The sequence below is a fragment of the Euleptes europaea genome, chromosome 13 (genome assembly GCF_029931775.1).
Source record: "Euleptes europaea isolate rEulEur1 chromosome 13, rEulEur1.hap1, whole genome shotgun sequence".
Classification (NCBI taxonomy): Eukaryota; Metazoa; Chordata; class Lepidosauria; order Squamata; family Sphaerodactylidae; genus Euleptes; species Euleptes europaea.
The window spans coordinates 19,097,824-19,124,796 of record NC_079324.1 but is presented as its reverse complement, the minus strand read 5'-3'; the positions used below and the strand labels follow the sequence as shown (position 1 = coordinate 19,124,796).

At 47.3% G+C, this 26,973-nt stretch overlaps 1 protein-coding gene across 1 annotated transcript in view; it reads left to right on the top strand.

The window, feature by feature from the left end:
- Positions 1–1,860: 1,860 nt before the first annotated feature.
- MPP1 (MAGUK p55 scaffold protein 1) overlaps positions 1,861–26,973 on the top strand; it is a 40,992-nt gene continuing 15,879 nt past the window's right edge. Inside the window, exons 1-5 of the mRNA XM_056859921.1 lie at positions 1,861–1,970; positions 21,648–21,791; positions 22,701–22,779; positions 24,278–24,363; positions 25,266–25,334. Of these exons, the coding sequence (XP_056715899.1) occupies positions 1,869–1,970; positions 21,648–21,791; positions 22,701–22,779; positions 24,278–24,363; positions 25,266–25,334 (480 nt within the window). The 5' untranslated portion in view covers positions 1,861–1,868. The remainder of the gene's footprint in view (positions 1,971–21,647; positions 21,792–22,700; positions 22,780–24,277; positions 24,364–25,265; positions 25,335–26,973) is intronic.

Sequence of the window (26,973 nt, the reverse complement as noted above, 5' to 3'; positions counted from 1 at the left end):
TGAGGAGACACTGGCTAAGAACTACCCACCGCCGCATGCATTCTGGCCCTGCCTCATTTAACTTCTCCATTGTCGCCACTTCCACCCCCAGCCCTCTTGTAGTACAGAGGGAAAACATTTCTCCATGGCCCGGGTGGGAAAGGGTTAACACAGTTTCTCGGGCGGTCCTAGCAGCTCCATAGCTAACGACTCTTCTGCAAAGGGGGGGGGAAGGTTCCTTTTCTCCCCCAAACAAACTCACATCTGCCTTGAACAGAGGCCATCCTTCGCTCCTTCTGAGCTAGAGATCTGCCAGGACCCACGAAGGATCACACCAAATGATTCCCTGGGCCTTAAACTGTTCCCCACCCCTGCTTGATAGAACCAACCCATCTCATGTTGGGACTCCCTCTTTTCTTGCTGCCTTCAACGTTTCCTAGCTAGCATGACCGTCTTCTCCAGTGACCGCGTTACAGTGTGCAATAATTCGCCCCGCAACATAGTAACCTGGAAGCAGCCCCCTTGGATCCGACCAGCGGCCCATCTAGGTCCGCATCACAGGCCCCCAGCTGCCCTGGGGGAGAGCGAACAGGGCGCGGAGGCCAAGGCTGATGTTCCCAGGATCGCTCCTCTGGATGCGGAGGGCCGTCTTGCCTCGTGCGGTTCTGCGGCCGCAAAGCAACTGCGCAACATCCAGCGCCGGGCGGTCGCAGCCTCGCCTCCCCAAGGCGCGCGAGGAGAACCAGGCTCTCCGGCCCCCGGACGGCTGGATGGCGCGAGGCCCAGCCGGCTGAACTCCGCTCCGGGCTAATTAAAAAATGTTTTAAATGAGTTTAGGGAGAGAGGGAAGCCTTATAAAATAAACTTTCAATGGAAATGGAGGGAGGTGTAGGGGAAGTTAATATATCTTTGATTACATAGAAATATCTTTAATAATGGTTCCTATCTTTTTAATGGTTTTTATTTTATTTTTTTTAATGGTTTTTATTTTTTACTGCTTAAGTCAACTGTTAAGCTATGTGTTTAATTTTTGGAAAAAATTTAATTCTTCATGGGACCATCTAAAGAGTACTTTTTGATCTAACTCCGTATCTGCGCTTTTTATTAGGTCTTAATTTAATAGTGTTGGCTAAGCCTCGGATATATTAGTTAAAATATACTTTGTATTAATCTTACATTAGGTGCTGACTTAAAAATGTTAGAGATGAGAAGAACGGGTTAATTAAAAACAAAATATTGGGATTAGCTCCGTTAGCAAAGGTTTATACAATTTATGTTTAGACGGAAGAGGGAGACTTAATAATGTTAGAGATGAGAAGAACAGGTTAATTAAAAAAATATATATTGGGATTAGCTCCGTTAGCAAAAGTTTATACAGTTTATGCTTAGACGGAAGAGGGAGAGGGGGGAGTCATTACATTGTTAAATTGGTGATATGGCTTGTGTTTTTTTTATTATCACTGTTATTTTTAGTATTGGATATGGTTTCGATGTTGATAGGTTAAATGAAGAAAATAAAAAAATATTTTTTTAAAAAATAAAGTCCGCTCCGGGCCGTCCAGATGCGGAGGGGAGGGGCGCGTCGCTGGGCCGGGCCGGGCGGCTGCGCGGCCAGTTCCCGGCTTCCCAGCCGCCGCCCGCTTTCGTCCAGCGCGCACGGCTGCTGCGTTAAGCCCCACCCGGCGGGCGGACCGAGGCGGGCGGCCCTCCTCCTCCTCCTCCTCCTCCTCCTCTCCCGTTTTTCCCCGGCGCGAGAGGGCTGCGCAGCCCTTTCCGCTCCAGCCTGCGGGGCGAGCGGCTCCGGACGGCCGCGGTCCCTTCGCCCGGCGAGCGCGCGCCTCCGCCGCACCGAGCGGGGCCGCCCGGACGGCCATCGCCCGGCCGCCACCATGACGCTCAAATCCGGCCGCAACGACAGCGTGGGCAGCATGCGGACGGCGCTCTCCGATCTCTACCTGGAGCACCTGCTGCACAACAAGCCCAAGGCCCAGGTGAGGCGCGGCGGCGGCGGCGGCGGAGGGGACCCGGGCCGCCTGGAGGGTCGCGTGGGGACGCCGCCGCGGCGGCTGAGCGCGCTGTGCCGGGGAAGGCGGGAGCGGAGCGGCCGGAGCCTCCTCCCTCCCTCCCTCCTGCTCATGTTCGGGGGCAGATGGGGGGCGCCGTCCCTCCATGGCTGAAATGAAGCTGCCTTCTACTGAATCGGACCCTCGGTCCATCAAAACCAGTGTTGCCTACAGCGGCTCTCCAGGGTCTCAGGCAGGGGTCTTTCCCATCACCTACTTGCCTGGTCCCTTTAACTGGAGATGCTGGGGATTGAACCTGGGTCCTTCTGCTTGTCGAGCAGAGGCTCTACCACTGAGTCTTGGCCCCTCCCTATGGCTCTCCAGGGTCTCAGGCAGAGGTCTTTCCCATCACCTACTTGCCTGGTCCCTTTAACTGGAGATGCTGGGGATTGAACCTGGGACCTTCTGGATGCCAAGCAGAGGCTCTACCACTGAGTCATGGCCCCTGCCTATGGCCCTCCAGGGTCTCAGGTTGAGGTATTTCCCATCACCTACTTGCCTGGTCCCTTAACTGGAGATGCTGGGGATTGAACCTGGGACTTCCTGCTTGCCGAGCAGATGCTTGCAAATGGTATTTTTCTGCAAATATATTCCAGGCGTTACATTATTTGTATCATGTCTATTTCTTTAAAAGGCCCCCAGGGGGGATCCAAAACTGTTTACAACATCGTTCTCCCCACTCCTCTGCTTTGTCCTTAGAACAACAACCCTGTGAGGTAGGTTGGTCTGAGAGAGGGTGACTGATCTATGGTCGACCCGGCCAGCTTGGGAGGCAGAGTGAGGGCCTGAGCCTTGGTCTCCCAGATTCTAGGCTCCTCGGATTGCCAAACCACCCAGGCTGGGGTGATGGGAGCAACCGGTATTTGATCCGGTGGCCGTTGATTTCCACCCTCGTTGCTAAAAATGCATCGGAACCTGCAATTTTGGCGCTGTTTGTGGTGTCTAGAAAGGGGAGTGTACCCCCAGGCAGGAGCCGACATGGGCTTTCAGCACTGCTGAGGTAGGAAAGGCCAAATTCCAGTACTGAGCTGCGCTTCTGAAAACATGGCTGAGCGGCAGGAATCCGATGAAAAAGACATTGTCCGAAGGAACCACTGACTCCTTTCCTGATGAGCGGAGTCGGTCCTGTTTGGTGTTTGTGAAGGCTGTTACCCTTTCACTAGGCGTTTGAAGAGGGGGAGGCATTTAAGGTTTGCAAGAGATGAGGTCCCTTCCCATGTCACAGTTCTGGCTGAAATCCCATGTAAAGACTCAGTAGCCTGGGGCGGGTTGTGTTTTCTGTTCCTGCTGTAGTTCCGGGTGCAGGACTGGTAGCTCCTCTGGAGGGTCCCCCCATCCCTTCTCTTAGCCAGACAGTTGGAAACTCCTGTGTTGAAGCTCCTGTGGTGCCCAGGACTCTTTGGATCTTGGCCACTGTGTGCCAGAGGCTGATTCCTCAGAGCACAGGGGAAAAACCCTGCAGAATGCCACATTCTGGGGGCTGTTTGAGTCTGAATGGCAGGGGCAGCTGTGAAGCCAGGCAGGTAAACAAGAGTCATGGGGCAAGGAGGGTCAAGCCGGGACAGGTAAAGGGGGGGCTGCTCTGCTCCTCACAGGTCTTGTGATTAACATGGTTCTTGAGCAGGCTGTCCATCAGGTATTTGAATATTCCTTGGTGAGTGTTTGTCCTCTGCAGTATTCCTTGATGAAGAAGGGACGGGCCGTAGCTCAGTGGCAGAGCATCTGCTTGGCATGCGCAAGGTCCCAGGTTCAATCCCCAGCATCTCCAGTTAAAGGGACCAGGCCTGGGTTCCTCTTTCCCCTTTGTTATCGTCCTGCCTGCCTTGTTCCATATCGGCCCGTTGATCATGAACGTGGCCAAGTTGCCAGCGCGTTTCTGGGAAGGAAAGGAGACAACGCTTTGTTATAGAGGAAGCTGGCAGCTGTGTTTTTGCAGCAAGGTTGCATCTGGTCAGAACTGGAAGTGGCTGTCGCACTCGTGCTGATTCAGCTGCAGAACTCTGCTGCTTGGAAAGCGGCAGGGTATTTTGGTACAATGGGAGCCGAGTTAAAGGGACTGGGCAAGTAGGTGACGCGAAAGACCTCTGCCTGAAACCCTGGAGAGCCACTGCCGGTCTGAATAGACAATATTGACTTTGATGGACCAAGGGTCTGATTCAGTATAAGGCAGCTTCATGTGTTCATGTGAGCCCCCTTTGATCCCGCATCTTGTGCCTCTTGATCCAGCACCCAACTCTGATAACTGGTTTTTAATACCCCAACCCAGCAGCTTAAAGTGAATACATGAACACAGGAAGCTGCCTTATACTGAATCAGACCCTCTGTCCATCAAAGTCAGTATTGTCTACTCAGACTGGCAGCAGCTCTCCAGGGTCTCAGGCAGGGGTCTTTCACATCACCTACCTGCCTAGTCCCTTTAACTGGAGATGCCAGGGATTGAACCTGGGACCTTCTGCATGCCAAGCAGACACTCTACCACTGAATCACAGCCATTTCATGGGCTCCCTTGAGCCACAAAATCAGTCTTTAGTCTGAGACAAGACACTGCTGTGTCAGTCTCTGTCCCCCCCCTCCCCTGTCCCTCTGTTTGCAGTATAGGCTTAATGAGGAAAGAACTACATATTCTGTGTCCTCCCAAGATTCTGTAGAGTAGTGTTTCTCAACCAGATTTCCCTTGAACCTTAGGGTTCCCCAAGAAATAGTGATGAATAGGCTAATCATATGTAAATCATATGCAACCATACGTAGGGGCTCCCTGAGACATGAATATCATTTCAAGGGTTCTGCAAGGGTAAAAAGGCTGAGAAACTCTGAGCTAGAGGGATAGTGTTTGTTGCCATTGAGGGGGCAATTTGAAGAGCGGGAGGTGCTTCTTAGCTCTTTCCTTTCAGGCTGTTTCCCCACTGAACATTAATACATGAACACATGAAGCTGCCTTATACTGAATCAGACCCTTGGTCCATCGAAGTCAGTATTGTCTACTCAGACCGGCAGCAGCTCTCCAAGGTCATGTGGAGTAGTGGGGAAACCAACCTGGTTCACCAGATTAAAGTCCACCGCTCTTAACTACTACACAGTGCTGGCTCTGAGAGGAAGGCAGGAAAGGATGGTTCAGTGCTCAGCTCTCATGCCCAGGGTAATTGCTGATCACCACTTTGGGGTCAGGAAGGAATTTTCCTCCAGGCCAGATTGGCCAGGGATCGTGTAATTTTTTTGCCTTCCTTTGGGCACAGAGCAGTGGTCACTGTGGTTGTGGGGTGGTGGTTGTGAATTTCCTGCATTGTGCAGGGGGTTGGACTAGATGACCCTGTGGTTGTGGGGTGGTGGTTGTGAATTTCCTGCACTGTGCAGGGGGTTGGACTAGATGACCCTTGAGGCACCTTCCAGCTCTGTGTCTATGGACTGTTGGCTGAGTGATTTCACAACAGGTCTGCACAAACTGATTAAAGTATAGATAAAGCTTTATCCAGGAACTAACATACTTGATATTAAAGAGCCGAGATAGAGGTTCCTAGCTACATCACTAGCTGAGAAAGAGAGAATTGTGAGTGTGCACCCCCTTCCTTTTGGCTGGGTTCTGTTGGTGTGTCATCCATCATGCTCAGATTCACTGTTTTTATTTGCTGTGCTTCGTTTTCTCTTTTGGTGTAGATTCTCTGATGTCTATTTTCTCCATGTTGTTTGATTTCTCCTTTTCATCAATGCAGACAACATTGCTCATCTTGACCACTTCTGTCTCTGGGCTGAGGATTCTGTATCCTTTGCATCCCAGTGCATAGCTGATGAATATGCCTTCTTCTAATCGAAGATCCACCTTTGTCCGTTTTTCTTTAGGAATGTAAGTGTAGGCCTTTGATCCAAACACTCTTAGATGACTCAACCTGGGTTTTTGTCTGTACCACAGTTCAAATGGTGTACCACTTGCACCCTTAGTACGTAGTCTGTTTTGTAGGTAGGTAGCAGTATTGATTGCTTCTGCCCAGTACTTATCAGGTACTTCTCCCCAATATTTGTCCTCAAGGAGCAATTCTTTCTTTCTGATACACTCTTGTTTTCTGGGGTGTATGGGACTGTAAGTTGGGGCTCTATTCCTTGTTCTGTCAAGTAATTTGTGATCTAATATCCCATGTATTTCCCTCCATTATCACTCTGGGTTACTAGTGGCCTTCTTTGGAATCTGTCACTGACCGTTACCACATATGCCTTAAATTTTTTCCAGTACTTGACTTTTTTATTTAATTAGGTAGGTTACAGTGTATTTCGAGTAGTCATCAAAAAGCGTGTTTTTTCTTTTGCCATCAAGTCACAGCTGACTTATGGCGACCCCCGTAGGGTTTTCAAGGCAAGAGACACTCAGAGGTGGTTTGCCATTGCCTGCCTCTGCCCTGATATTCCCTGGAGGTCTCCCATCCAAATACTTGCCAGGGTCGAGGCTGAGTGTGTGTGACTGGCCCAAGGTCACTCAGCAAACTTCCATGGTTCAAGTGGGGATTTGAACTGGGTTTCCCAGGTCCTTAACCACCACACCACTTTGGCTGTCCAGTAAAGGTTAGCACGTATTTGTTTCCACTAGGCGTTTGAGTTTTCATGGGTCCACAAATATCACTGTGTATTAGCACGAGGGAGCTCTGCGTTTGGCTTGTGCCACGCTTGTAAATGCTTGGCCTAGTCCCCTTTGCTTGGATGCAGCACGCACACTTCTCTGCATCAGCTCATTTGGTCATTAGCATACCTTTTGTTAAGTTCTTGCTTTCAAGTTGACTTATTGCATAATCTTCTCTATGACCCAATCTCCTATGCCACAATCTGGAACAATTCTTGTGATTACACTGCTTTGAAAAGGTTTACTTTCTCTCTGTGACTTGGAACTCTGTACAAATCCTCACTCAATTCCCCCTCTGCAATTAAATCAGTCTTGTTACTGATAAAACATCTATCTCCAAAAGTGGCTTTTATTCCTTCCTTTGCCATTCCTCTTACAGAGATAAGAGTATTCCTTAGCTTTGGGACATACAAACAATTTGTAACAAGGACTTCTTGGATTTCACCATTTGAAAGCTCGCAATGGAGTGTCCAAGAGCCGATGCCTTCAGCCCAGAGGATTTTTCCATCTGCTACGTGCAACTTCTCATTCCTTTATTCATCTGATGTTTTGAATAAACTGCTATCATTGCACATGTGCAAAGTAGCACCAGAGCCGATATTCCAAATGATGCTTTTTGTGCCGCTTTGGGATAATATCAGGCTTTTCTTTGTTGGCTGTTCATTAACTTTAAGTGGAGCCTTTCTGCTTCCCTCTTGCTTTTTGAGTAGTACCTGAGGGGCAGTTTCACTTGATGTGTCCTGGTTTGCCCTAAGAATAGCAAATTAACTTCCCTTTGTTATTTATATTCAGAGCCATTTGACTGGACTCTGATCTCTTGGGCTCCCTTGGAGCCTTCCTCCTTCTCTAGCTGACTCCTTTCAGGGACAAATTATCTTTAGCTTCTATTGTGTGGATCACATCATATGATTCTGGCAGGCTGATTGAAATGAAAATGATCATATCCTGATCTGGAATTTCCTTTCCTTCAGCTCTCAATTGCTGAGTTAAGTTCAGCATCTCATCCAAGTGATTTCTCAAATTATCATTCACTCTCTCTTAAACTGAACAAGTGCTTCTGAAGATACATCTGACACATGTAGTCTTTGTAATTCCTCCCACACCTCTTTGGTAGTTTGTATATCAATTACCCTTAGTAGCTGACAATCTGTTAGACCCAACACAAGAGCTGATCTAACCTTACTGTTTGAGGAGCCACAAGCTTCTTGCCTTTCAGCTCTGTTGGCTGGCCTTCGAGTCTGGGTAACATCCCACAGGTCTCTCTCCATCAAATGGGCCTTCGTTCTTTCTCTCCAAATTTGATCATTGTTCTCTGTGAGCCTACCTATCCAATGGCCATGGTGTGTACCACCAGAGGTCGCCATCTTTGATCCTTTGTCTCGCATGTTCCTGCCAATACTTTAAGAACCTCTGGTGATTTTCAACTTTTAATCAGATTACCTAGGGCCCTTAACCCTGTTGACTGAGTGATTACACAACAGAGCTGCACAAACTGATGAAAGGTTAGAAAAAGCTTTATTTGGGAATTAACATACTTGGTAGTGAAGAGCAGAGATAGAGATAGGTTTCTAGCTACATCAGTAGCTGAGAAAGAGAGAGTTGTCAGTGTGGAACTTCCAAGAAGGAGGAGGATATTGCCCTAAGGGTAACAATCTGGAATGACACTTATCAAGAAAGAAGGTGCTGACCCCACTATCCTTTCTGACTATCCTTTCCTCTTGCTGCCCACTGCAGGGTTCTTCTCTTCCTCTTCTTTTTGTACACCAGACATTGCTTACTCCAACATAGACTTGTTGTAAAGATGACAGATAATGTATGTAAAGTGCCTTGATTTCTTGAAATGTTCCCTGATAGACGCTAAATATTGTTACTAAAATCGATTGGCAAGAACAGAGGCACGAAAGTCTACTTTCCCTTTATTGCAGGCTGCCAAAAGTTTAAGCAAAACATCTTTGCCCTTCCTTTAGAACATAACAAACTTTTGGCCAGGGGTAGGCAACCTGCTGCATATTAATCTATTTTGCTTGGCGGGCCAGGCTGGGTCTCCACCCAAGGAGGCAAGGCAAGTTCCCGAGGCACTGGCAGTTCTCCTGGGGCTCATCTTGCTCTTAGTATGTCTGGTCAAATAAAACCATAGTCCAACCAGCACAGCAGCCTCTTCAGAGGTACACATTGTGGGCATTTGGGCCAAAATAGTTTGTCTTCCCCTGGTGTAGGCCCTAACAGGCTGTCAAGGGGCAAGATACCCTCCTGGGAGCTGTCGCGGAGAGTTCCTCCCCATATACTTCTTGTGAAGGTCTGTGGGTCAGCGGGTAGAGCATGCCCTTTTCATGCTTTACATCACCGTTTCTGCTCTTGGCATCTGCTTTTGAAGGAACTTGGTGTTAATATCCGTTGGCAAAGACCCTTCCCTGCGTGAGACCCCTGGAAGAGCGACTGCCAGAAAGGGTAGACCAGCGGTGTCAAACTCAATTGTTACGAGCGCCGGATATGACATAAATGTCACTTGGTCAGGCCGGGCCATGCCTCGCCAGCCCAGATTGAGAGTGGGGGGAGATGGCTGCCTCAGCTGGCTTGTGGGCCGGATAAGAGCTCTCAAGAAGAAGAGTTGGTTTTTATATGCTGATTTCTTCTACCACTTAAGGAAGAATCAAACTGTCTTACAGTCACCCTCCCTTCCCCTCCCCACAACAGACACCCTGTGAGGTAGGTGGGGCTGAGAGAATGTGACTATCCCAAGGTCACCCAGCTGGCTTCATGTGGAGGAGCAGCGAAACCAACCTGGTTCACCAGACTAGCATCCGCCACGCATGTGAAGGAGTAGGGAATCAAACCCGGTTCTCCAGATTATAGTCCACCGCTCCAAACCACTGCTCTTATCCCCTAACCACACTGGCTCTCCCACTACACCAAGCTGGCTCTCACCATGAGGGCAAGATCTGGCCCTCGGGCCTTATGTTTGACACTCCTGGGATAGGCAATACTGAAGTAGATGGACTAGTGACCTGACTTGCTTTAAAATGAAGAACAACAACCTCAGCCGGTCTCAAAGATCACAGTGGGATGCAGTAGATCATTAGCAGGGTGCCTGCTTATGGTTTCCAGCTTGCATGGGTTAAGCACTGGGGCATTGGCTCGGTTTTGAAAAATCTATTTGAAACCCACATTTGAAAGGGGGTGGCAGAGCAGCAAGTGCTTCTCTTTTTCCAACATCCTTATCAGTATTTGCAAATGGGTAATTTGTCGGCTTTTCTTTGCACTCCAGCTTCTTCAATCTCTCCTCGTGTGACTTGGCATCTGTTGTCTTTGTAATGCTTCTCCGAAAGCGCTTCTGGCTTGTCAGCACCTTGACTGAACGGTGGCAGGCAGCGCTGAACTCAGTCCTGCAAGCGAGATCAGCTTGAGTCGTCCAGCTGTTCCTGGAGCCGTAGACGTGATGCTCCTATTAATGTGCTACCATTTGGGTTGCAGTTTTCTGTTCAGTTTGCTCTCTGTGGAGGCTGCGTTTGAATGAGTGCTTGAATGCATTGGAATGAGAGCCAGCGTGGTGTACATAAGAATAAAGGCCATGTTGGATCAGACCAAGGCCCATCAAGTCCAGCAGTCTGTTCACACAGGGGCCAACCAGGGGCCTCTACAAAGCCCACAAGCAAGATGACTGCAGCAGCATTGTCGTGCCTGTGTTCCAAAGCATCTAATAGAATAGGCATGCTCCTCTGATCCTGGAGAGAATACTTGTACATCATGAGAATAGGTATACATAAGTAGTGTAGTGGTTAGGAGCTGTGGACTTTAATCTGGAGAACTGGGTTTGGTTCCCCACACCTCCACATGAGTGGCGGACTCTAATCTGATGAACTGGGTTGGTTTCCTCGCTCCTACACATGAAGCCAGCTGGGTGACGTTGGGCTAGTTGTAGTTCTCTTAGAGCTCTCTTCGCCGCACCTACCTCACAAGGTGTCTGTTGTGGGGAGAGGAAGGGAAGGAGATTGTAAACCAGTTTGATTCTTCTTAAAAGGTAGAGAAAATCGGCATATAAAAACAAACTCTTCTTCTTCTTGATCTGTGATAGCTGCTGAAACACTCATCATAGGGCAGCGGCAGTCAGGAGGAGGGCCATTTGTCTGTAGCCTTCATCCTCTCAGTGAGGTGAATTTTAAAAGTGGCTCAGCACTTCTCCGATTCTGATGCCCTCCTTACCCAGGCTGCGTCTGGAGTCTGTGCCGTTTTCCCATCCTGAAAAAGTCCCTGTAGGAGGACTATTCATCCTATTGGTTTCAGATTGGGAAAATGGCACAGGGGGAAGATTCTTCTTCTCATGCACTACAGTTGCAATCTGAATTGGCCACCACTCGTGTGGGCATTGAGGAGAGCCTGCAACTCGTGTCTGTTTGTTACACTGGGTGGGGATCCTGGACCCAGCCGGGATACTTCGTAATTTTACAGAAGCATGTTCAAATTTGCCTTTCTGCATGGCTGCGTTCTGCAGACAATTGGCTCTCTACGTGGTGAATTACAGATGTCTTTATGACTGGGATCAGGCATGAAGCTAACTGTGGAGCTGGTCACCTATGGCGAGTACAGAATGGTGTGCAGGCTATTAGGCATGGGAGGCTCTGTTAATTGGAAACGAGTTTTTTCCTTTCTTTCAAACTACCTGCAGACTGCAAAAGGCTAGCTATACACATGAGCAGACAAGCAAGGTCGTGAATTATGTTATGTCAGCAGCACAAAGTCTTGCATTCTAAAGCACCTTTAAAGTGTATAATATGGTCTTGAGTTCATAGGTAACGGGGACAACCTTATGAAAAGGTGCAGTGCCTTGCACAAGTCTTTGACTGAGCTGTACTTCACCCTGACCCCCAACCATCTTCTTGGGTGATTTTTTTTTTCTGGCCATGTGAACTGGTCTTTACTTTTTGATCCCAGTTTGTTTCCACACTGATAATAGGCTTAGTTTTGATGGAGGGGGGAAAACTGAGCGTGGGCCATATTCCCTTCAGACCGCAACTTGAGGGGCTCCCAAGATGGAATGCTGCTCCATTAAAAAACAAAAACAAAAACCAAAACCTAGCACATAGAAAACTAACATGCCAAGGAAAAGGTGAGACTAACTCCCTCCTTGCTGACACATGCTTTTCTACATGAAGGTATCTTTTGTTTTTGCTCAGGAGCATTCCACCATCGGTTCCCCGCTTCCAGTCTGTAGTGACATCCCAGACAGCTTTACCACCAAAAAGTCAGAACTAAGATGTTCGTTGGATCAAAACACACTGCTAGGCGGGGTGGATTTGCCCCCTTTCTTCTTGCAAGCCGCTTGCCAAAAAAGTCAATAAAGCACATTGAGGATCTGACATGACCTTTGGGCCAGAATAGTGGCTTTTAAAAGGAACTAATGATATAGAAATGAATGGTCTTGTTAATGTTTGAACCTGTTAATGCTCTGCTTTGCATGTTACTGTGGCTGTGGGGGAGGGGAGAGGACCTGGCTTCCTTTCACATTTATCTGCCATTCCCTTAATCTTTTCCTGTTTTGGGAAAGCACCGGAACCAACTGGAAAGGTAATGCTACAAATTGTATATTGGATTTAGACCTAAACTCATAGATACGGGAGAGGCGCGTCCTCCGGTCATTTCCTTCCACTTGCATCTTTAAGGGGCAAAACAACACTTTATACTTAAACATGCATATCAGACCTGGTCCTGGTTGTTGTTTATTTAAACACACCAAGGTCGTATTTGGTTTTATATATGGTTAATATGGCAGAGTTTGCCCAGTCATGGAAGCGTGATACTGAGTGCAGTAAAATCAGTCCTCCCAAGAAGCAAATTGTAAAAAAAGTTGAACTTACATTTATTCAGGTTTAGCCTATTCACATTCTTGTTGCAGTTGATAGGAAAAAATAGAAAGCCTAATCTAAAGAATACATTTCCCTATACAAATGGCTAGCTAATCCAGCGTCATGTGAGTGCAGGTATGATTGTATTGTTTTTTACAGGAGTGACCAGTAGAAATATCTGCCTCCATGCAGACCATGTGGAAAAGAGAGAGAGAAAATGACTACTGAGAAAGAAGGAGGAGGGGTTAGAGGGCAGTCCCCAGGTTAGGGTTGCCAACCTCCAGGTAGTAGCTGAAGATCTCCCACTATTACAGTTGATCTCCAGCCGATAGAGATAAGTTCCCCTGGAGAAATGGCCCACTTTGGCCATTGGACTCTATGGCATTGAAGTCCCTCACCTTCTCAAACCCCACTCTCCTCAGGCTCTGCCCCAAAAATCTCCTGCCGGTGGTGAAGAGGGTCCTGGCAACCCTACCCCAGGTTCAGACAAAGAGGAACATCCCATGCAAGAGATTACAACTACAAGCTCCCATCCCCAATGTCCAGGCATGCTGAGTTGCTCTCATTCCAACAGTAGAACCGCACAGGTAGGCAAAAAAAGAAAAGCTTAGGAAAGGAAATGCAAAAATAGCTGGTGGAGAAAAGGTTAAGCAGTACTTCCTCTCCCTACTCTTCTGTTCAAAGTTGCATCCTCCAGAGCAGTGAGACTCCATCATGGCTTGGGCAAAGCCACTTTCTCATTTACCATCTACTGCAGGGGTGTCAAACATAAGGTTCAGTACATGATTGTACCAGTTGAGAGCCCCAGGTAGCAAAGCAGGGTAAGTACTAAGGTTGCAAACTCTGGGTTATGAAATTCTTTGATATTGGGGGGTGGGAGCTTGTGGAGGGCAGGGTTTTTGTTTTTTTAGGACCAGAGAGATCTTGGTGTGGGTATAATGCCATAGAGTCTATCCTCCAAAGTAGTCATTTTCTCCAGGGAAACTGATATCTGTCATTTAGAGATCAGCTGTAATTCTGTGAGATCTCCAGGCCCCACCTGGAGAACCTGGAAACCCAGATCTCTCTTTCCCTCCCTCCCTCCCTTTTCATGGTAATGTGGGGATTTGAACCCAGGGGTGCCAGATTCTGGTGTGGAACTCTAAGCATTGCACCGCAATGGCTTGATGACCCAAATGATGAGCAACAGTCGAATTGAGCCTAAACTGCTGCCTTTTTCTTCTCTCATTTTATCAGCAACATTAGACAAGAAATATGGCCCATAACGCAGGATGGTTAACGCAACCATAACGCAAACACAACAGATTTTGCAGTTCTGCAACCAGTGCCGCTATTTTTGTGCTTGTCTACAGTTGCAGAATATATTAAGCCTTGGATCAGGGAGATGTTGCAACAGGAATCACACAGAGTGTGTCTGTCTTTAAAAACATTCCTAGCTCTTCAGACCCCTCCTACCAAATTTTTGTCTCCTTCATGGATAGGACCATTTCTGTCCTCCTTGTTTCTGGTGCAGCAGCACCAAATGATAAAGTATAACCATCTTGTCTTTTCCACATCTCCATTTGTCCCTGCAAGATGCCAGTACCGGCAGCCCTGGGATCCTAGCTGGAGAGACAATCTGACCTGTTTCAGCCTAGGGTAACCCTGGACATGTCATAGGATCCCCCAGCCTGCCTTGACTCTATTGACATAGAAGCTATTGCCATTTCTCCTCTGACTTGTTTGGCTTTGTCTTAGCCGGGATAGTTTATCTGTGATGGTTGTAGCCTCCTGCAGATGTTTCCTGTTTTCAAAACATGAATTTGGGGCTGGGGGTGGGTGGGTATCCATGGCTGCAGCTTTGAGCAGCACTGCAGAAGGCAAGTTATGCTCATATGCCCCAGCATCACATTTTTAGGCTTCTGGACACTAAAATGATTTTGATCCTTGTCTGATTTCTGAAAGGCCAAAGGCCAAGTTGTGGTAAGGGTTAAGAGCAACCACTTTGCTGCAGCAGGAGCTAATTCTACAGTGGGCAGATTATGGGAATATATTTACATAGAGCCGGGAATGAATATATTATGTAGTTTGTTTTTTAATTCCTTGTAATTTTTGAATAAGAGTAAAGCAATGGAATTGGGTGCAGAAATATAAGCCCTGTCGCGTCTCTTCCTGCATCCTGGTTGGGACAAGCAAATGTTCCCTGTTTCTTTTTAAACGTTTGCTGACTGTCTCAGTTCTCTGGTTTTTGCTGTTGCTTTTAGTACATTCTATTTGTGTGTACTTGTCGCACAGTTTTTGCATACAATTATCCAGCATTCATATATATAGTGTGAGTTATTTATACATATGATATGTGCGAAATATATTATTCAGATTTCCTCATGCGCAGCTAACATTGAAAGATGGATATGTTTTGTGGGGAGAATTCAGTTTGGGGAAGCAGAAAACGGTGTGAAAACAAAGGATCACAGAGTTGGATCCTCAGGACCTGTTCCACTAGCGGAGGACTTTCCTCCAGTAGAAGGAGCCCGATGCAGGGTTTCCCATAAGGTGAAGGCTCCTTTTCTCAGAAGCAAGTGCCTCTGCACGCAGAGCAGGTACACAGGATCCAACCTATGCTTTTGAACTGCACAAAGCAGAATCTAAATGGGGATTCTCAAGTCGAAATGGCAGGGCTGAGAACTTCAATATCATCTGAACCATATATCTCTACTGGTATTTCTGTCCCCACCTGGCCCTGCCTGCAGTGAACACATGAAGCTGCCTTCTACTGAATCAGACCCTTGGTCCATCACAGTTAGTATTGTCTACTCAGACCTGCAGCAGCTCTCCAGGGTCTCAGGCAGAGGTCTGTTCACATCACCTACTTGCCTAGTCCCTTTAACTGGAGATGCCTGGGATTGAACCTGGGGCCTTCTGTATGCCAAGTAGATGTTCTACCACTGAGCCATGGTATAAACCTAATCTTAACTGGTCATATAGTGGCTGTGATACTGATCAGCTGCTGCTTTTAGGGTTGCCAACTGGCCTGGAGGGGAAAAAAGGCTGGTCCCTTTAACAGAAACTTAACGTGTGGAAATGGGCCATTGAAGTATTTCATGGCCTGGAGATAAATCACCTTTAAATAATCCCATGAAACCTCTATTGAAAGGGCACAACATTTTTCTCCAGTTCAGTTGGCAACCATTGGTGTTTGCCTGAGAGGTGCCTGCATTTCTGCAGCCCTCCCGTACTCCCTGTGGTCACTTACCCACAGTGCTTCGATGTTCAGTACACCGGACAACTGCAAGAACCATGCATGGCTGGGGTTCGTTCTCCAACAGCCAGAGTCTCCTTTTAGCGGCAGGCAAAGGCTCTCTTTGCATCCCGCAACTGAAAGCCAAGTTTCATGCTAGGTAGGAGGTTGGGGAGCGTCCTGGCTAGATCAACCTTTGTGCTGGTTCCCGGAATGTGCCGCATTCTGGGGAAATCTTTGCTGAGCCCAGGATCTGGCAGTGAGCTGCCGCATGGACTCCTTCAAGGGGAAGAAGCAGAGATAAGAGATGAGATTGGGCTCACTCAGCTCTCCTGACAGGCACTTTGAACCCGGGCCAGGATTGCTACCAGAGGAGAAGGCAAGAGGAAGAGAGAGCTGATTCAATTAAATTGCTACACGGTGCAGCAGGCTCAGCCCTAGGGCAGATTTTTTTAAAAAGCAAATGATTTTTTAAACATAAAAACAACAGATTTTAATTTTTTATCAGATTTTTTTGATAAAATGCTCTTTTAGGAATAAGCCTGTCTGAAACATGGTTATTTATTTATTTGCTTGTTTGTTTACTTCATTTATACCCTGCCTTTCTCCCAAGTGGGGATCCAAAGTGGTTTATATCAGTCTCCTTTCTTTTATTCTTTCCTCACAACCCTGTGAGATTGGCTAGGCAGAGGCAGTTGATAACTAAGGCCATTTATGCATGGCTGTTTCCTCACTGTCACCCCGCCAGCTACTTTGGGGCTTTGCTCTGATTACGCTTGAATTTTCCAACCATCAAAGGTTGCCTTGCTCTCCCCATGCATTTCCACAAGTTTTGCCCACGTTTTCTGGATTCGTGTTTAGCCAGCATCCAGAAAACGCAGGCAAAACGTGTAGAAACTCATGGGGAGATTGAGGCAACCTCTGATGGTCGGCAAATGCAAGCATAATCAAACCAAAGTCCCAAAGTAGTAGAAGAAGAAGAGTCGGTTTTTATATGATGACTTTCTCTACCACTTAAGGAAGAATTAAACCGACTTACAGTGAGGGGAAAAAGTATTTGATCCCCTGCTAAATTTGCCCGTTTGCCCTCTGACGAAGAAATGACAGTCCATAATTTTAATGGTAGGTTTATTGTAGCTGTGAGAGACAGAATAACAACAGGAAAACCCCCCCAAAACCCAAAAGTCAGAGATTGATGTGCATCATAATGAGTGAAATAAGTATTTGATCCCCTATAAACCAGCCAGATTAGGGTTAGGGTTAGGGTTCTGCTGTCGACAGAAGCAATCAATCCATCAGATTCCAAACTAGCCACCATGACCAAGACCAAAGAGCTGTCCAAGGATGTCAGGGACAAGATTGTAGACCTGCACAAGGCTGGACAGGGCTACAAGACTATTGCCAAGCAGCTTGGTGAGAAGGTGACAACCCTAACCCTAACTGTCAACCTCCCTCGGTCTGGGGCTCCATGCAAGATCTCATCTTGTGGAGTTGCAATGATCATGAGAACGGTGATGAAGCAGCCCAGAACTACACAGAGGGAACTTGTCAATGATCTCAGGGCAGCTGGGACCATAGTCATCATGAAAACAGTTGGTAACACACTACGCCGTGACGGACTGAGATCTTGCAGAGCCCGCAAGGTCCCCTTGCTCAAGACAGCACATGTACAGGCCCATCTGCAGTTTGCCAATGCACATCTGAATGACCCAGAGGAGAACTGGGTGAAAGTGTTGTGGTCAGATGAGACCAAAATCGAGCTCTTTGGCATCAACTCAACTCGCCGTGTTTGGTGGAAGAAGAGGAATGCTGCCTACGACCCCAAGAACACCATCCCCACCGTCAAATATGGAGGGGGACATATTATGCTTTGGGGGTGTTTTTCTGCTAAGGGGACAGGACACCTTCACCGCATCGAATGGATGATGGACTTGGAGAAGATCTGCAAAGAGGAGTGGGACAAGATACCTCCTGAGATGTGTGCAAACCTGGTGGCCACCTACAAGAAACGTCTGACCTCTGTAATTGCCAACAAGGGTTTTGCCACCAAGTACTAAGTCATCTTTTGCAAAGGGATCAAATACTTATTTCACTCATTATAATGCACATCAATCTCTGACTTTTGTCTTCTGGGTTTCTGGGGGTTTTCCTGTTGTTATTCTGTCTCTCACAGCTACAATACACCTACCATTAAAATTATGGACTGGTCATTTCTTCGTCAGAGGGCAAACGGGCAAATTCAGCAGGGGATCAAATACTTTTTTTCCTCACTGTACAATCACCACAGACTCCCTGTGAGGTAGGTGGGGCTGAGAGAGCTCTAAAAGCTGTGACTAGCCCAAGGTCACCTAGCTGGCTTCATGTAGAGGAGTGGGGAAACAAATTCAGTTCACCATATTAGCCTCCGCTGCTCATATGGAGGAGTGGGGAATCAAACCTTGTTCTCCAGATCAGAGTCCACCGCTCTTAACCACTACACCACGCTGGGTCTGCAGTAGTCGGCAGGGTGACCGTGAGGAAACAGCCATGGACAAATGGCCTAAGAATGAGCTACAGCACGGTGTGGTGGTTAGAGTGTCAGGTTAGGATCTGCCTGACCCAGGTTGCAAATCCTCACTCTACCATGGAAATTCGCTGGTTGACCTTGGGCCCGTAATTCTCTCTCAGACTATTCTACCTCGCAGGATTGTTGCTGTGAGGATCAAATAGAGGAGGGGAGAATGATGTCTCAAGCTGCTTTGGATCCCCGCTGGGGAGAAAAAGTGACGGTGGCGGGGGGTAAGTCTTTAAAATAAAGAAATATAATTTGGAAATAACCGCTGAAGAACTGAACAGTAAATGTTTTATTCATAAGGTAAACCCTGAGATTTTAAACAGCTGATGTCTTAGTGCAGTGTCTTCCCCGTTTTCTGTTTTCATTCGCTAACTAACCCATCCTCCCCAAATGACTCTCCGAACTGTCCCGGAGTGCTCACATCTATCAAGCACAGCTCCTGATCACTCCTCTAGAGGGGCTTTCAGAGCCAGCTATGCCTGCGATTCTGACCACAACTAGTGATGGGGAAATCCAGTTTCAGTTGACCCCGTGACTTTGGCTTTAACTCTGGTTCCTTGGGGGTTCTCTAGGAGCTGCTCTGAGCTGTCTTTCCCCCTGGTGTTGACTCCTGTGTCATTGTCCAGGGAGGGGATTTTGGTGCAGAATTTTGGTCCTGTATTACTTTTAACCACCACTGGCTTTGAGTATGTAAGAATCCCCTTGCCGGACTAGTGGCAGAGGCTATGATAAATAGAGGCATTGGTCTCCCTTACTTTTTCTTTCCCCTGGGGATTTTTGCCAGATCAGATTATTTGGCTTCCTGCTTACGACCGTCCTGGTCCCTCCCCACCTTTAGGAAATATTCTATATTTTTATAGTAGGTTAAATTTGGCAGCCTTCTTTTAATCTGTGTGTATTTTATATGTGACGTTGTAACTTATGTCTTATTTATATTGTATGATAACTGCTGTTGGAAGATGCTCTTAGCCCAGCCTGAGTTGGAAAAGGGTGGGGTATAAATTGAATTTTTTTTTTTTAAAAAAAAAAGGGTATTGGTACAGCAGGCTAAATGATGCGGTAAAACCAATCGGCTAATATCTAACCAGGGACATCTGGGCTTATTTACGTTGCCTTGGGGAAGGTCTGAGTGCCGTTTGCTCTTCTTTTCCTGCCCCAGAGCGAATGGTGAAAATAGAGATAAGCACAGGAGTTCAGATTGGAGTAGCCCCAGGGGTTAGTGGGATATGAGCAGAACTGGACTAGTGAAGATCTGGCTCAAAGGAATAAATAATTGGGAGCATTTTCTTGCCTAAGGAAATCAGGATTTGTGTGTGTGCACGTGCACGTTTCTAATTCTGGTATACACCCAGATTTCTGCTTTTGTTATCATCTATCTTCCTGTGGACAGCCAGTTGAAATGAACTTGCTTGCATAGCAAAACCAGTTCAGTTTGGAACTGCATCAAAATTTTGGACATAGCTGAAATGTGACATTTCAGAATTCGAATTTTTTTTAAGTTTCAAGCATTTTCAGGTTTTTTGGGGGGTGTAGCTTTTAAAATTTGAGATTGGGTTTTTATTAAATCCAATGACTCCATGTTATAAGACAAGGTCAGTTAGATATTTATTTAGGTATTTATATGGTAGTGTGAATTTGCCCCGATGTCAATAGTGCTTTGTTGGGTATGAGTTGAATGGTTGGCCATGATAGGGTTGCTGCAGATCCTAATGGTCAACAACCTTATAACCCTATGATAGGGCCTTTCCAGTAGTGGATGAGCGATCTTTCTCCTGTTCTCCCTCTGTTGTTTTGCTCTTTGGCAGGCTCAATCATGGCTCCATTCACTGCTTGCAGGAGATAAGAGACAAGCAAGACCAAGCCTGTACAAAAAGATTCAACAAAAGGGTGTTCTTTAGAATGTGGGTTTGGGCAAGAATTACAGAGGAGGTGGCGATGCTTCTCTCTTTGTGTGTTTTTGGGTCAGATCCAAGGATTGCAGGGGAGGAGGTACTGCAGCAGAGAAAGTCAAGTTAGGGAGCTGGTTCACACCTCAGATTGTTTTTTGTTGGGATAAGCTTCATGGCCAGGTTTGTGGGCATTGTGCAATGCTATGCAACCACATAATGTGGGCTTGGAGCCCGGAATGGTACAACCTGGGAACTTTAGCTTTCATGCTCTTTTTAAAAAGCAGGGTTCGCCTCTTTGTCAATCGATGCTCTTTTGATCAACTATGTCCCTAAGGCTCTGAAAGCTTTACACTCTACAGAAGGGGTGTCAGACATAAGGCCCGAGGGCCGGATCCGGCCCTTGAGCCAGCTGAGGCAACCACTCACACCCCATTCTCAATCTGGGCCAGCAAGACATGGCCTGGCCCGACCAAGTGACATTTATGTCATTTCCGGCCCTCATAACAATTGAGTTCAACACCCCTGAATTCTATAGTGTTGGATCATCACAGTAACTAGAGTTGTGCTTGCAAGACACTGGAAACAAGAAACAGCCCCCATCAATTAAAAAATGGGCTCAGAAATGTTTAGAGACCTATCAGTTGATCAAATTAACTGATTTGAGGAATGAGAGAGGCACTAAGCTGATTGAGTTGATTTGGAAACCTATCTTACAGATAGGGTTGTCAGGTCCCTCTTCGCCACTGGTGGGAGGTATTTGGGGCGGAGCCTGAGGAGGGCGGGGTTTGGGGAGGGACTTCAATGCCATAGAGTCCAATTGCCAAAGCGGCCATTTTCTCCAGGTGATCTCTATTGGCTGGAGATCAGTGGTAATAGCAGGAGATCTCCAGCTAGTACCTGGAGGTTGGCAACCCTACTGACAGCCATAATGCAGCCCTCAGCTTTGCTAAAGCTAAGAAGGTCTGGGTCTGGTCAGGGCTTGGGTGGGAGACCTTGTGAGACTTCGATGGATGCTGCCCTGAGTTTCATGGAAGACAGGAGAGCTATAAATAAATACGCCCTTGTCCAGAAACCCAAATGCCCTGCTTCCTGCTAAGATAAGATGAGCTGCAAATAGAACGAAATAGATTTGGCTCTTCCCTCTGACCAGCAGAGCAGATCGTACAAAATAATAAGTCATTTTTATGCCAATTTCTGAACAGAGGTTGCAGGATGCAGATTTCCTTGAGAGAGGATTTAGGCTAATGGTGCAGAATTTTGGGGAAACGCATGCCCCCTGATTTGACTTGGCCAGTAGAGGCCATTATGATTTCGGGAACACCCATAGCCTGAAATTGCTGGATTCCAGATGTGGCAGCTGCTGTAAAAACTGTGATGGGTTCGTGGGTGGGGAAAAGGAAGACTGAGTTAAAGGCCTTCTTGGAAAGGGAAACGAAGACCATGATGCAGCAAGACCTGCTGGGTGCTGCTTCTAAACCTGGGTTTTGCTTTTGCCTTTACAGGCAAACCCATCCCCGTCGAATGCCATCAGTGAAGACATTTACACCAATGGCTCAGCCGTGCTGGGCAGCCCAGCCCACGCAAATGGGCGGGAAGTGCGGAAAATGAGGTTCATCCAGTTTGAGAAGGTCGCAGAAGAGCCCATGGTGAGCTGGGGCAGGGAGGGAGCACCTCCAGCCTTGTGGGTTCAGGTGCTGAGAGCTGTTTCGCTGCAGTTGCTTGGCCCAAGCTTGGGGTGATTCTTAGCTTTGCAGGGGAGCTGTGCTTACTCTTGTGGCCATAGCAAGAGCTTCATGGCGCCAAGCGAGGAAAGAGTTGGCTGCTGCTCTGCCTGGTGGGAAGGAACCAGGACAGAATCATAGAATCATAGAGTTGGAAGGGACCACCAGGGCATCTAGTCCAACCCCCTGTACAATGGAGGAAATTCACAATTACCTCCCCCCCTCACACACACCCAGTGACCCCTACTCCATGCCCAGAAGATAGCCCTCCCTCTCATGATCTGCCTAAGGTCATAGAATCAGCATTGCTGACAGATGGCCATCTAGCCTCTGCTTAAAAACCTCCAGGGAAGGAGAGCTCACCACCTCCCGAGGAAGCCTGTTCCACTGAGGAACCGCTCTAACTGTTGGAAAGTTCTTCCTTATGTTTAGACGAAAACTCTTTTGATTTAATTTCAACCCTTTGGTTCTGGTCCGACCTTCTGAGGCAACAGAAAACAACTTGGCACCATCCTCTATATGACAGCCCTTCAAGTACATGAAGATGGTTATCATATCACCACTCAGTCTTCTCCTCTCCAGGCTAAACACACCCTGCTCCTTCAACCTTTCCTCATAGGACTTGGTCTCCAGACCCCTCACCATCTTAGTTGCCCTCTGGACACATTCCAGCTTGTCCAGAGTTGGGCCATGATTTTTCTGTCCCAGAAGGGTATTTTGGGGCTGTTGAGATTAACCATACACAGGCAGGCCTGGGAAGACCTCTCCAAAGAAGCCCATCCGTCACGCTGCAGTGCTCATCTAGTTTCTCTCAGACTTTCCTGTCTGTTCCAGGGCATCACGCTGAAGCTGAATGAGAAGCAGAGCTGCATGGTGGCCAGAATCCTCCATGGAGGCATGATTCACAGGCAAGGTAAAGAGGCCTGGAAAAGATCTTCCAAATTCTGGGGAGACAGCATCCCTTTTTGAAGTGCCAGCCCTGCCACAGAGATGCATTTCTCTCCCCGAAGTTCTCGTTTGCCAGCATCATGTTAGGCACAGAATTCTTTGTTCCATGACTAGGGTTGCCAGTAGGGTTGCCAACTTCCAGGTACTAGCTGGAGATCTCCTGCTATTACCACTGATCGCCATCAATTCCCCTGGAGAAAATGATAGACATCAATTCCCCTGGAGAAAATGGCCGCTTTGGCCATTAGACTCAATGGCATTGAAGTCCCTTCCCAAACCCCGCCCTCCTCAGGCTCCAACCCAAAAACCTCCAGCTGGTGGCAAAGAGGGACCTGGCAACCCTAGTTGCCAACCTCCAGGTGGTGGCTGGAGATCTCACGCTATTACAATTGATCTCCAGGTGACAGCAATCAGTTCCCCTGGAGAAAAATGGTCCCTTTGGCAATTGGATTCTATGGTATTGAAGTCCCTCCCCTTTCCAAACCCCGCCCTCCTCAGGCTCTGCCCCCAAAATCTCCAGGTATTTCCCAACCTGGAGCTGGCAACCCTATTTCCCAACCTGGAGCTGGCAACCCTATCCATGACAAAGACTCTATGGAGACTTGTCCTTACAGAAGCCTTTCCTAAGGAAACCTCAGTCCTCTTCCCTGTTAGATGCAACAGAAGATGCACATGGCTCTTGTTTCATGTCTGTCTTCAGAAGTGAGGGTATTTCGGTGCTAGAAACAGAGCAGGACAGCTAAGAAATGCTGAGTAATGCTGATGCAGTTCAACCTAGAACAGGATTCCCAGTGTCAGAGATCAAGGAGTGGGCATCTTAAACCCAGCTGTGTTCAGTTTAGTTTAAGCCAGCCTTCCAACCCCCAGCAGAATTAGATTACCCTGCCTCAGGCCGAGAACACTGGTTGGCGTTGGACCAACAAGATGTTGCAAGCCGGCAAAGACTCTTTGCTTTTGACAAAAGCAGAATGAACCACAAGCTTAAGATGTGGGCTAACAAGTGATGTGGCTACAAAGCGATTTTAATTAAAGTGAGCACCAGGATCACGCATGCTCTCCTTGACAGGGATGTATTTCATAGTTTGCTTCTTCAGCGGAGTCATCTGTATTGGGTTTCATAAGCCCCATTGTTCAGAGCGTTTGAACTGCTGCTAGTGACATTTTAAGTTCCCTTTTGCTACTAGCGACTTGTTTTTCTGGCCATGCTTTGAAGGGTGGAGGGAAAGTTCACACGCTGGAATAGTTTCTGGTTCCTTCCATAGAGAAGACTCATCTGAGTGGTTGGAGGTGGGGAGGGCTTGAGTGTGTAATGCCTGAGAGCTCCTTTTGTTTGGAAAACAGTAGTCATAAGTGGCTGACACACACTGAGTTGCACCGTTTGGGTACCAGCATTGCCTGTTGCGTAGGCAGACCTTTCCCCTTCGGATTTATGTTTCATGAGCTTATGTTTCCTACCCTGGCAGGCTCCCTTCATGTGGGGGATGAGATCCTAGAGATCAATGGGAAAAGTGTCACCAACCACTCTGTAGATCAGCTGCAGAAGATACTGGTAGGTACCGGGGGCAAGTGGTCGAGGGAGCAACGCTTTCTTCTTTTCACAGCATAGAGACGAGGATTTGTCCCTTGCTGAGACCTGCAGCTGAACCTCTGGCAGGCTGTGGCTCTGTGGTAGAGCACCTGCTTTGCATGCATGAGGTCCCAGGTTCTGCCCCTGGTATCTCTAGCTAAAAGATCTCAGGTAGCAGGTGCTGGGGGGAAAGCTTTCTCTGCCTGAGATGCTGGGAGAGCAGCTTTGTTTAATTTATTTTTTTGCACTTCTAGCCCTCCCTCCCCCGGCCAGGCTAGGCTCAGGGCAGGTAACAACATTAAAATTTACAACTATAACAATAAAACAGATAAAACCATAAAGCCATTCCTCAATTATTAAAAAGATATGTGACATATGTATATAGTGCCTACTGCACCAAAGGATACCAGACCCAAGACAGATCAGCTTGAAACCTGGTTGGCTATCCACCCCCAGCAAATCGATTGTAAAATAAAAGGGGGGTGAGGGGTTGGGAGGCCAGTAATGATCTCACCTGCAGCTGTCCTCAGTTATAGGCCTGGTAGAATAGCTGTGTCTTGCAGGCCCTGCAGAACTCTTTCGGGTCCCATAGGACCCTGATGTTACTGGGAAGAGCATTCCACCAGATTAAATCAGAATAGACAGTACTGAGCAAGACCGACCAATGGTCGGTAGATGGCAGTGTCATATATGACATATTGTTTAATGTAAAGATGGGCAAGAGGGAAAAATGGTGACAACTGTAGGGAGACCTTGTGGTTTCAGAAGCGACCCCAGGTTCCCAGCTGCTGAGAATAGTTTGGGGTCCGTGGGCTGTTTCTGTGGTTGGTCAAGGGGCCAGCTGCTCTGGAGGCTGATTTTTCTCCCTTTCGTTTATTCGCTAGAAAGAAACCAAGGGAACGGTCTCGCTAAAGGTCATTCCCAACCAACAGAGCCGCGTTCCTGCCCTTCAGGTAGGTGGAGCTTCCACCTTTAGTGCCCTGGTGGTGGGGTTAAACAGGGCTGTGCGAATATAAATCAAAATTCTGCACCAAGAAAAAATGGATTCTGCAAGCTGGACCCTCCGCCAACAACTGTACAGTTGGTCAATTTTTCCTGATTTTGCTTCTGCTTAGTCCGTGGGGAAGAGCAAAGAAGTGCAGAGAGCCTGAAGCTACGGCTGATTACTGGAAATCCTATTTACACCCCACCCCACCCCCAAATCTTAGAAACCTGTCAATGACTATTTGGTGATAGACTCCTGCTTCAGGCCCAGCAGGAGTGAATGAGTGAGCCAGTCAGAACCTAAACTGATAATGATGCAGGGATCCATGCCTGGAGCTTGTGGTGATTTAATCTTTCTTAAAAACATTGGCTGTGGGCTGCAAATTGAATCAGAAAGGCACTTAACCCTTCCCTTCATGCCCTTTTCCTGATCCAAATAATCTTCCCCCCTTCAGTTGCTCTTATCCTCGCTGAGAAAACATAGATAAGCAAGATGTGGATATCTTTTTTTTTTCCTTAGTGGGGCTAACAGCAGCTTCAGGGTGTCTGTGTGAGTGTTCAGATAAGGGGACTGTCATGGTGGGGGGTGAAGGCAGCCCCTTTGCTTTACTCTTCTGATCTCATGTGGAGCCCACAGCGGCTTTTTAGTAAAATTAATGCAGAAATCTGATCACAGACTTCCTGTAGTGTATGTTTGTTCATCAGTGGTGTATGAAAGTACATTTTTGCTGGCTAGGGTTGCCAGCTCCGGGTTGGGAAATACCTGGAGATTTTGGGGGTGGAGCCTGAGGAGGGCAGAGTTTGGGGAGGGGGGGGCTTCAGTAGGGTATAGTGCCGTTGAGTCCACCTTCCCAAGCGGCCATTGTCTCCAGGTGAACTGACCTCTGTCGCCTGGAGATCAGTTGTAATAACAGGAGATCTCCAGCCACCACCTGGAGGTTGTAGTCAAAATTCGGATGCAAGTGCTACTTGGGAGTTTAGAATTCAAGGTGCAAGCACCAGCAAAAGTAAATCTAAAATAAGGTAACTACAATACAAAATTGCTCTTAAAATGTATATTAAAGGTAATTACTAACAGGCACAACCTTGGTTGAGCAAACAGGAAATTTACAAAAGGTTCAAAGTGAATTCAATATAGCAGCATACAAGCTTTACGCAAAGATAAATATAGGCAAAAGTGCTCAATGGATATCATAATTTCAAGTCCATGCATGTAGATTGCAAAATTCAAGCAACGGAGACAAGACGTGGTGCAATGGAAATCCGGTATAATTCCATTACGTTGCCGTCCATGTATACAAGGAAGGCCCACTCCTTCATATATTGAATGAACTTAGCACGGAAGGACTAAGAGCTTGAAAAAGTTTCATATGAAATGGAATTATACCGGATTTCCATTGCACGTCTTGTCTCCGTTGCTTGAATTTTGCAATCTACATCCATGGACTTGAAATTATGATATGCATTGAGCACTTTTGCCTATATTTATCTTTGTGTAAAGCTTGTATGCTGCTATATTGAATTCACTTTGAACCTTTTGTAAATTTCCTGTTTGCTCAACCAAGGTTGTGCCTGTTAGTAATTACCTTTAATATACATTTTAAGAGC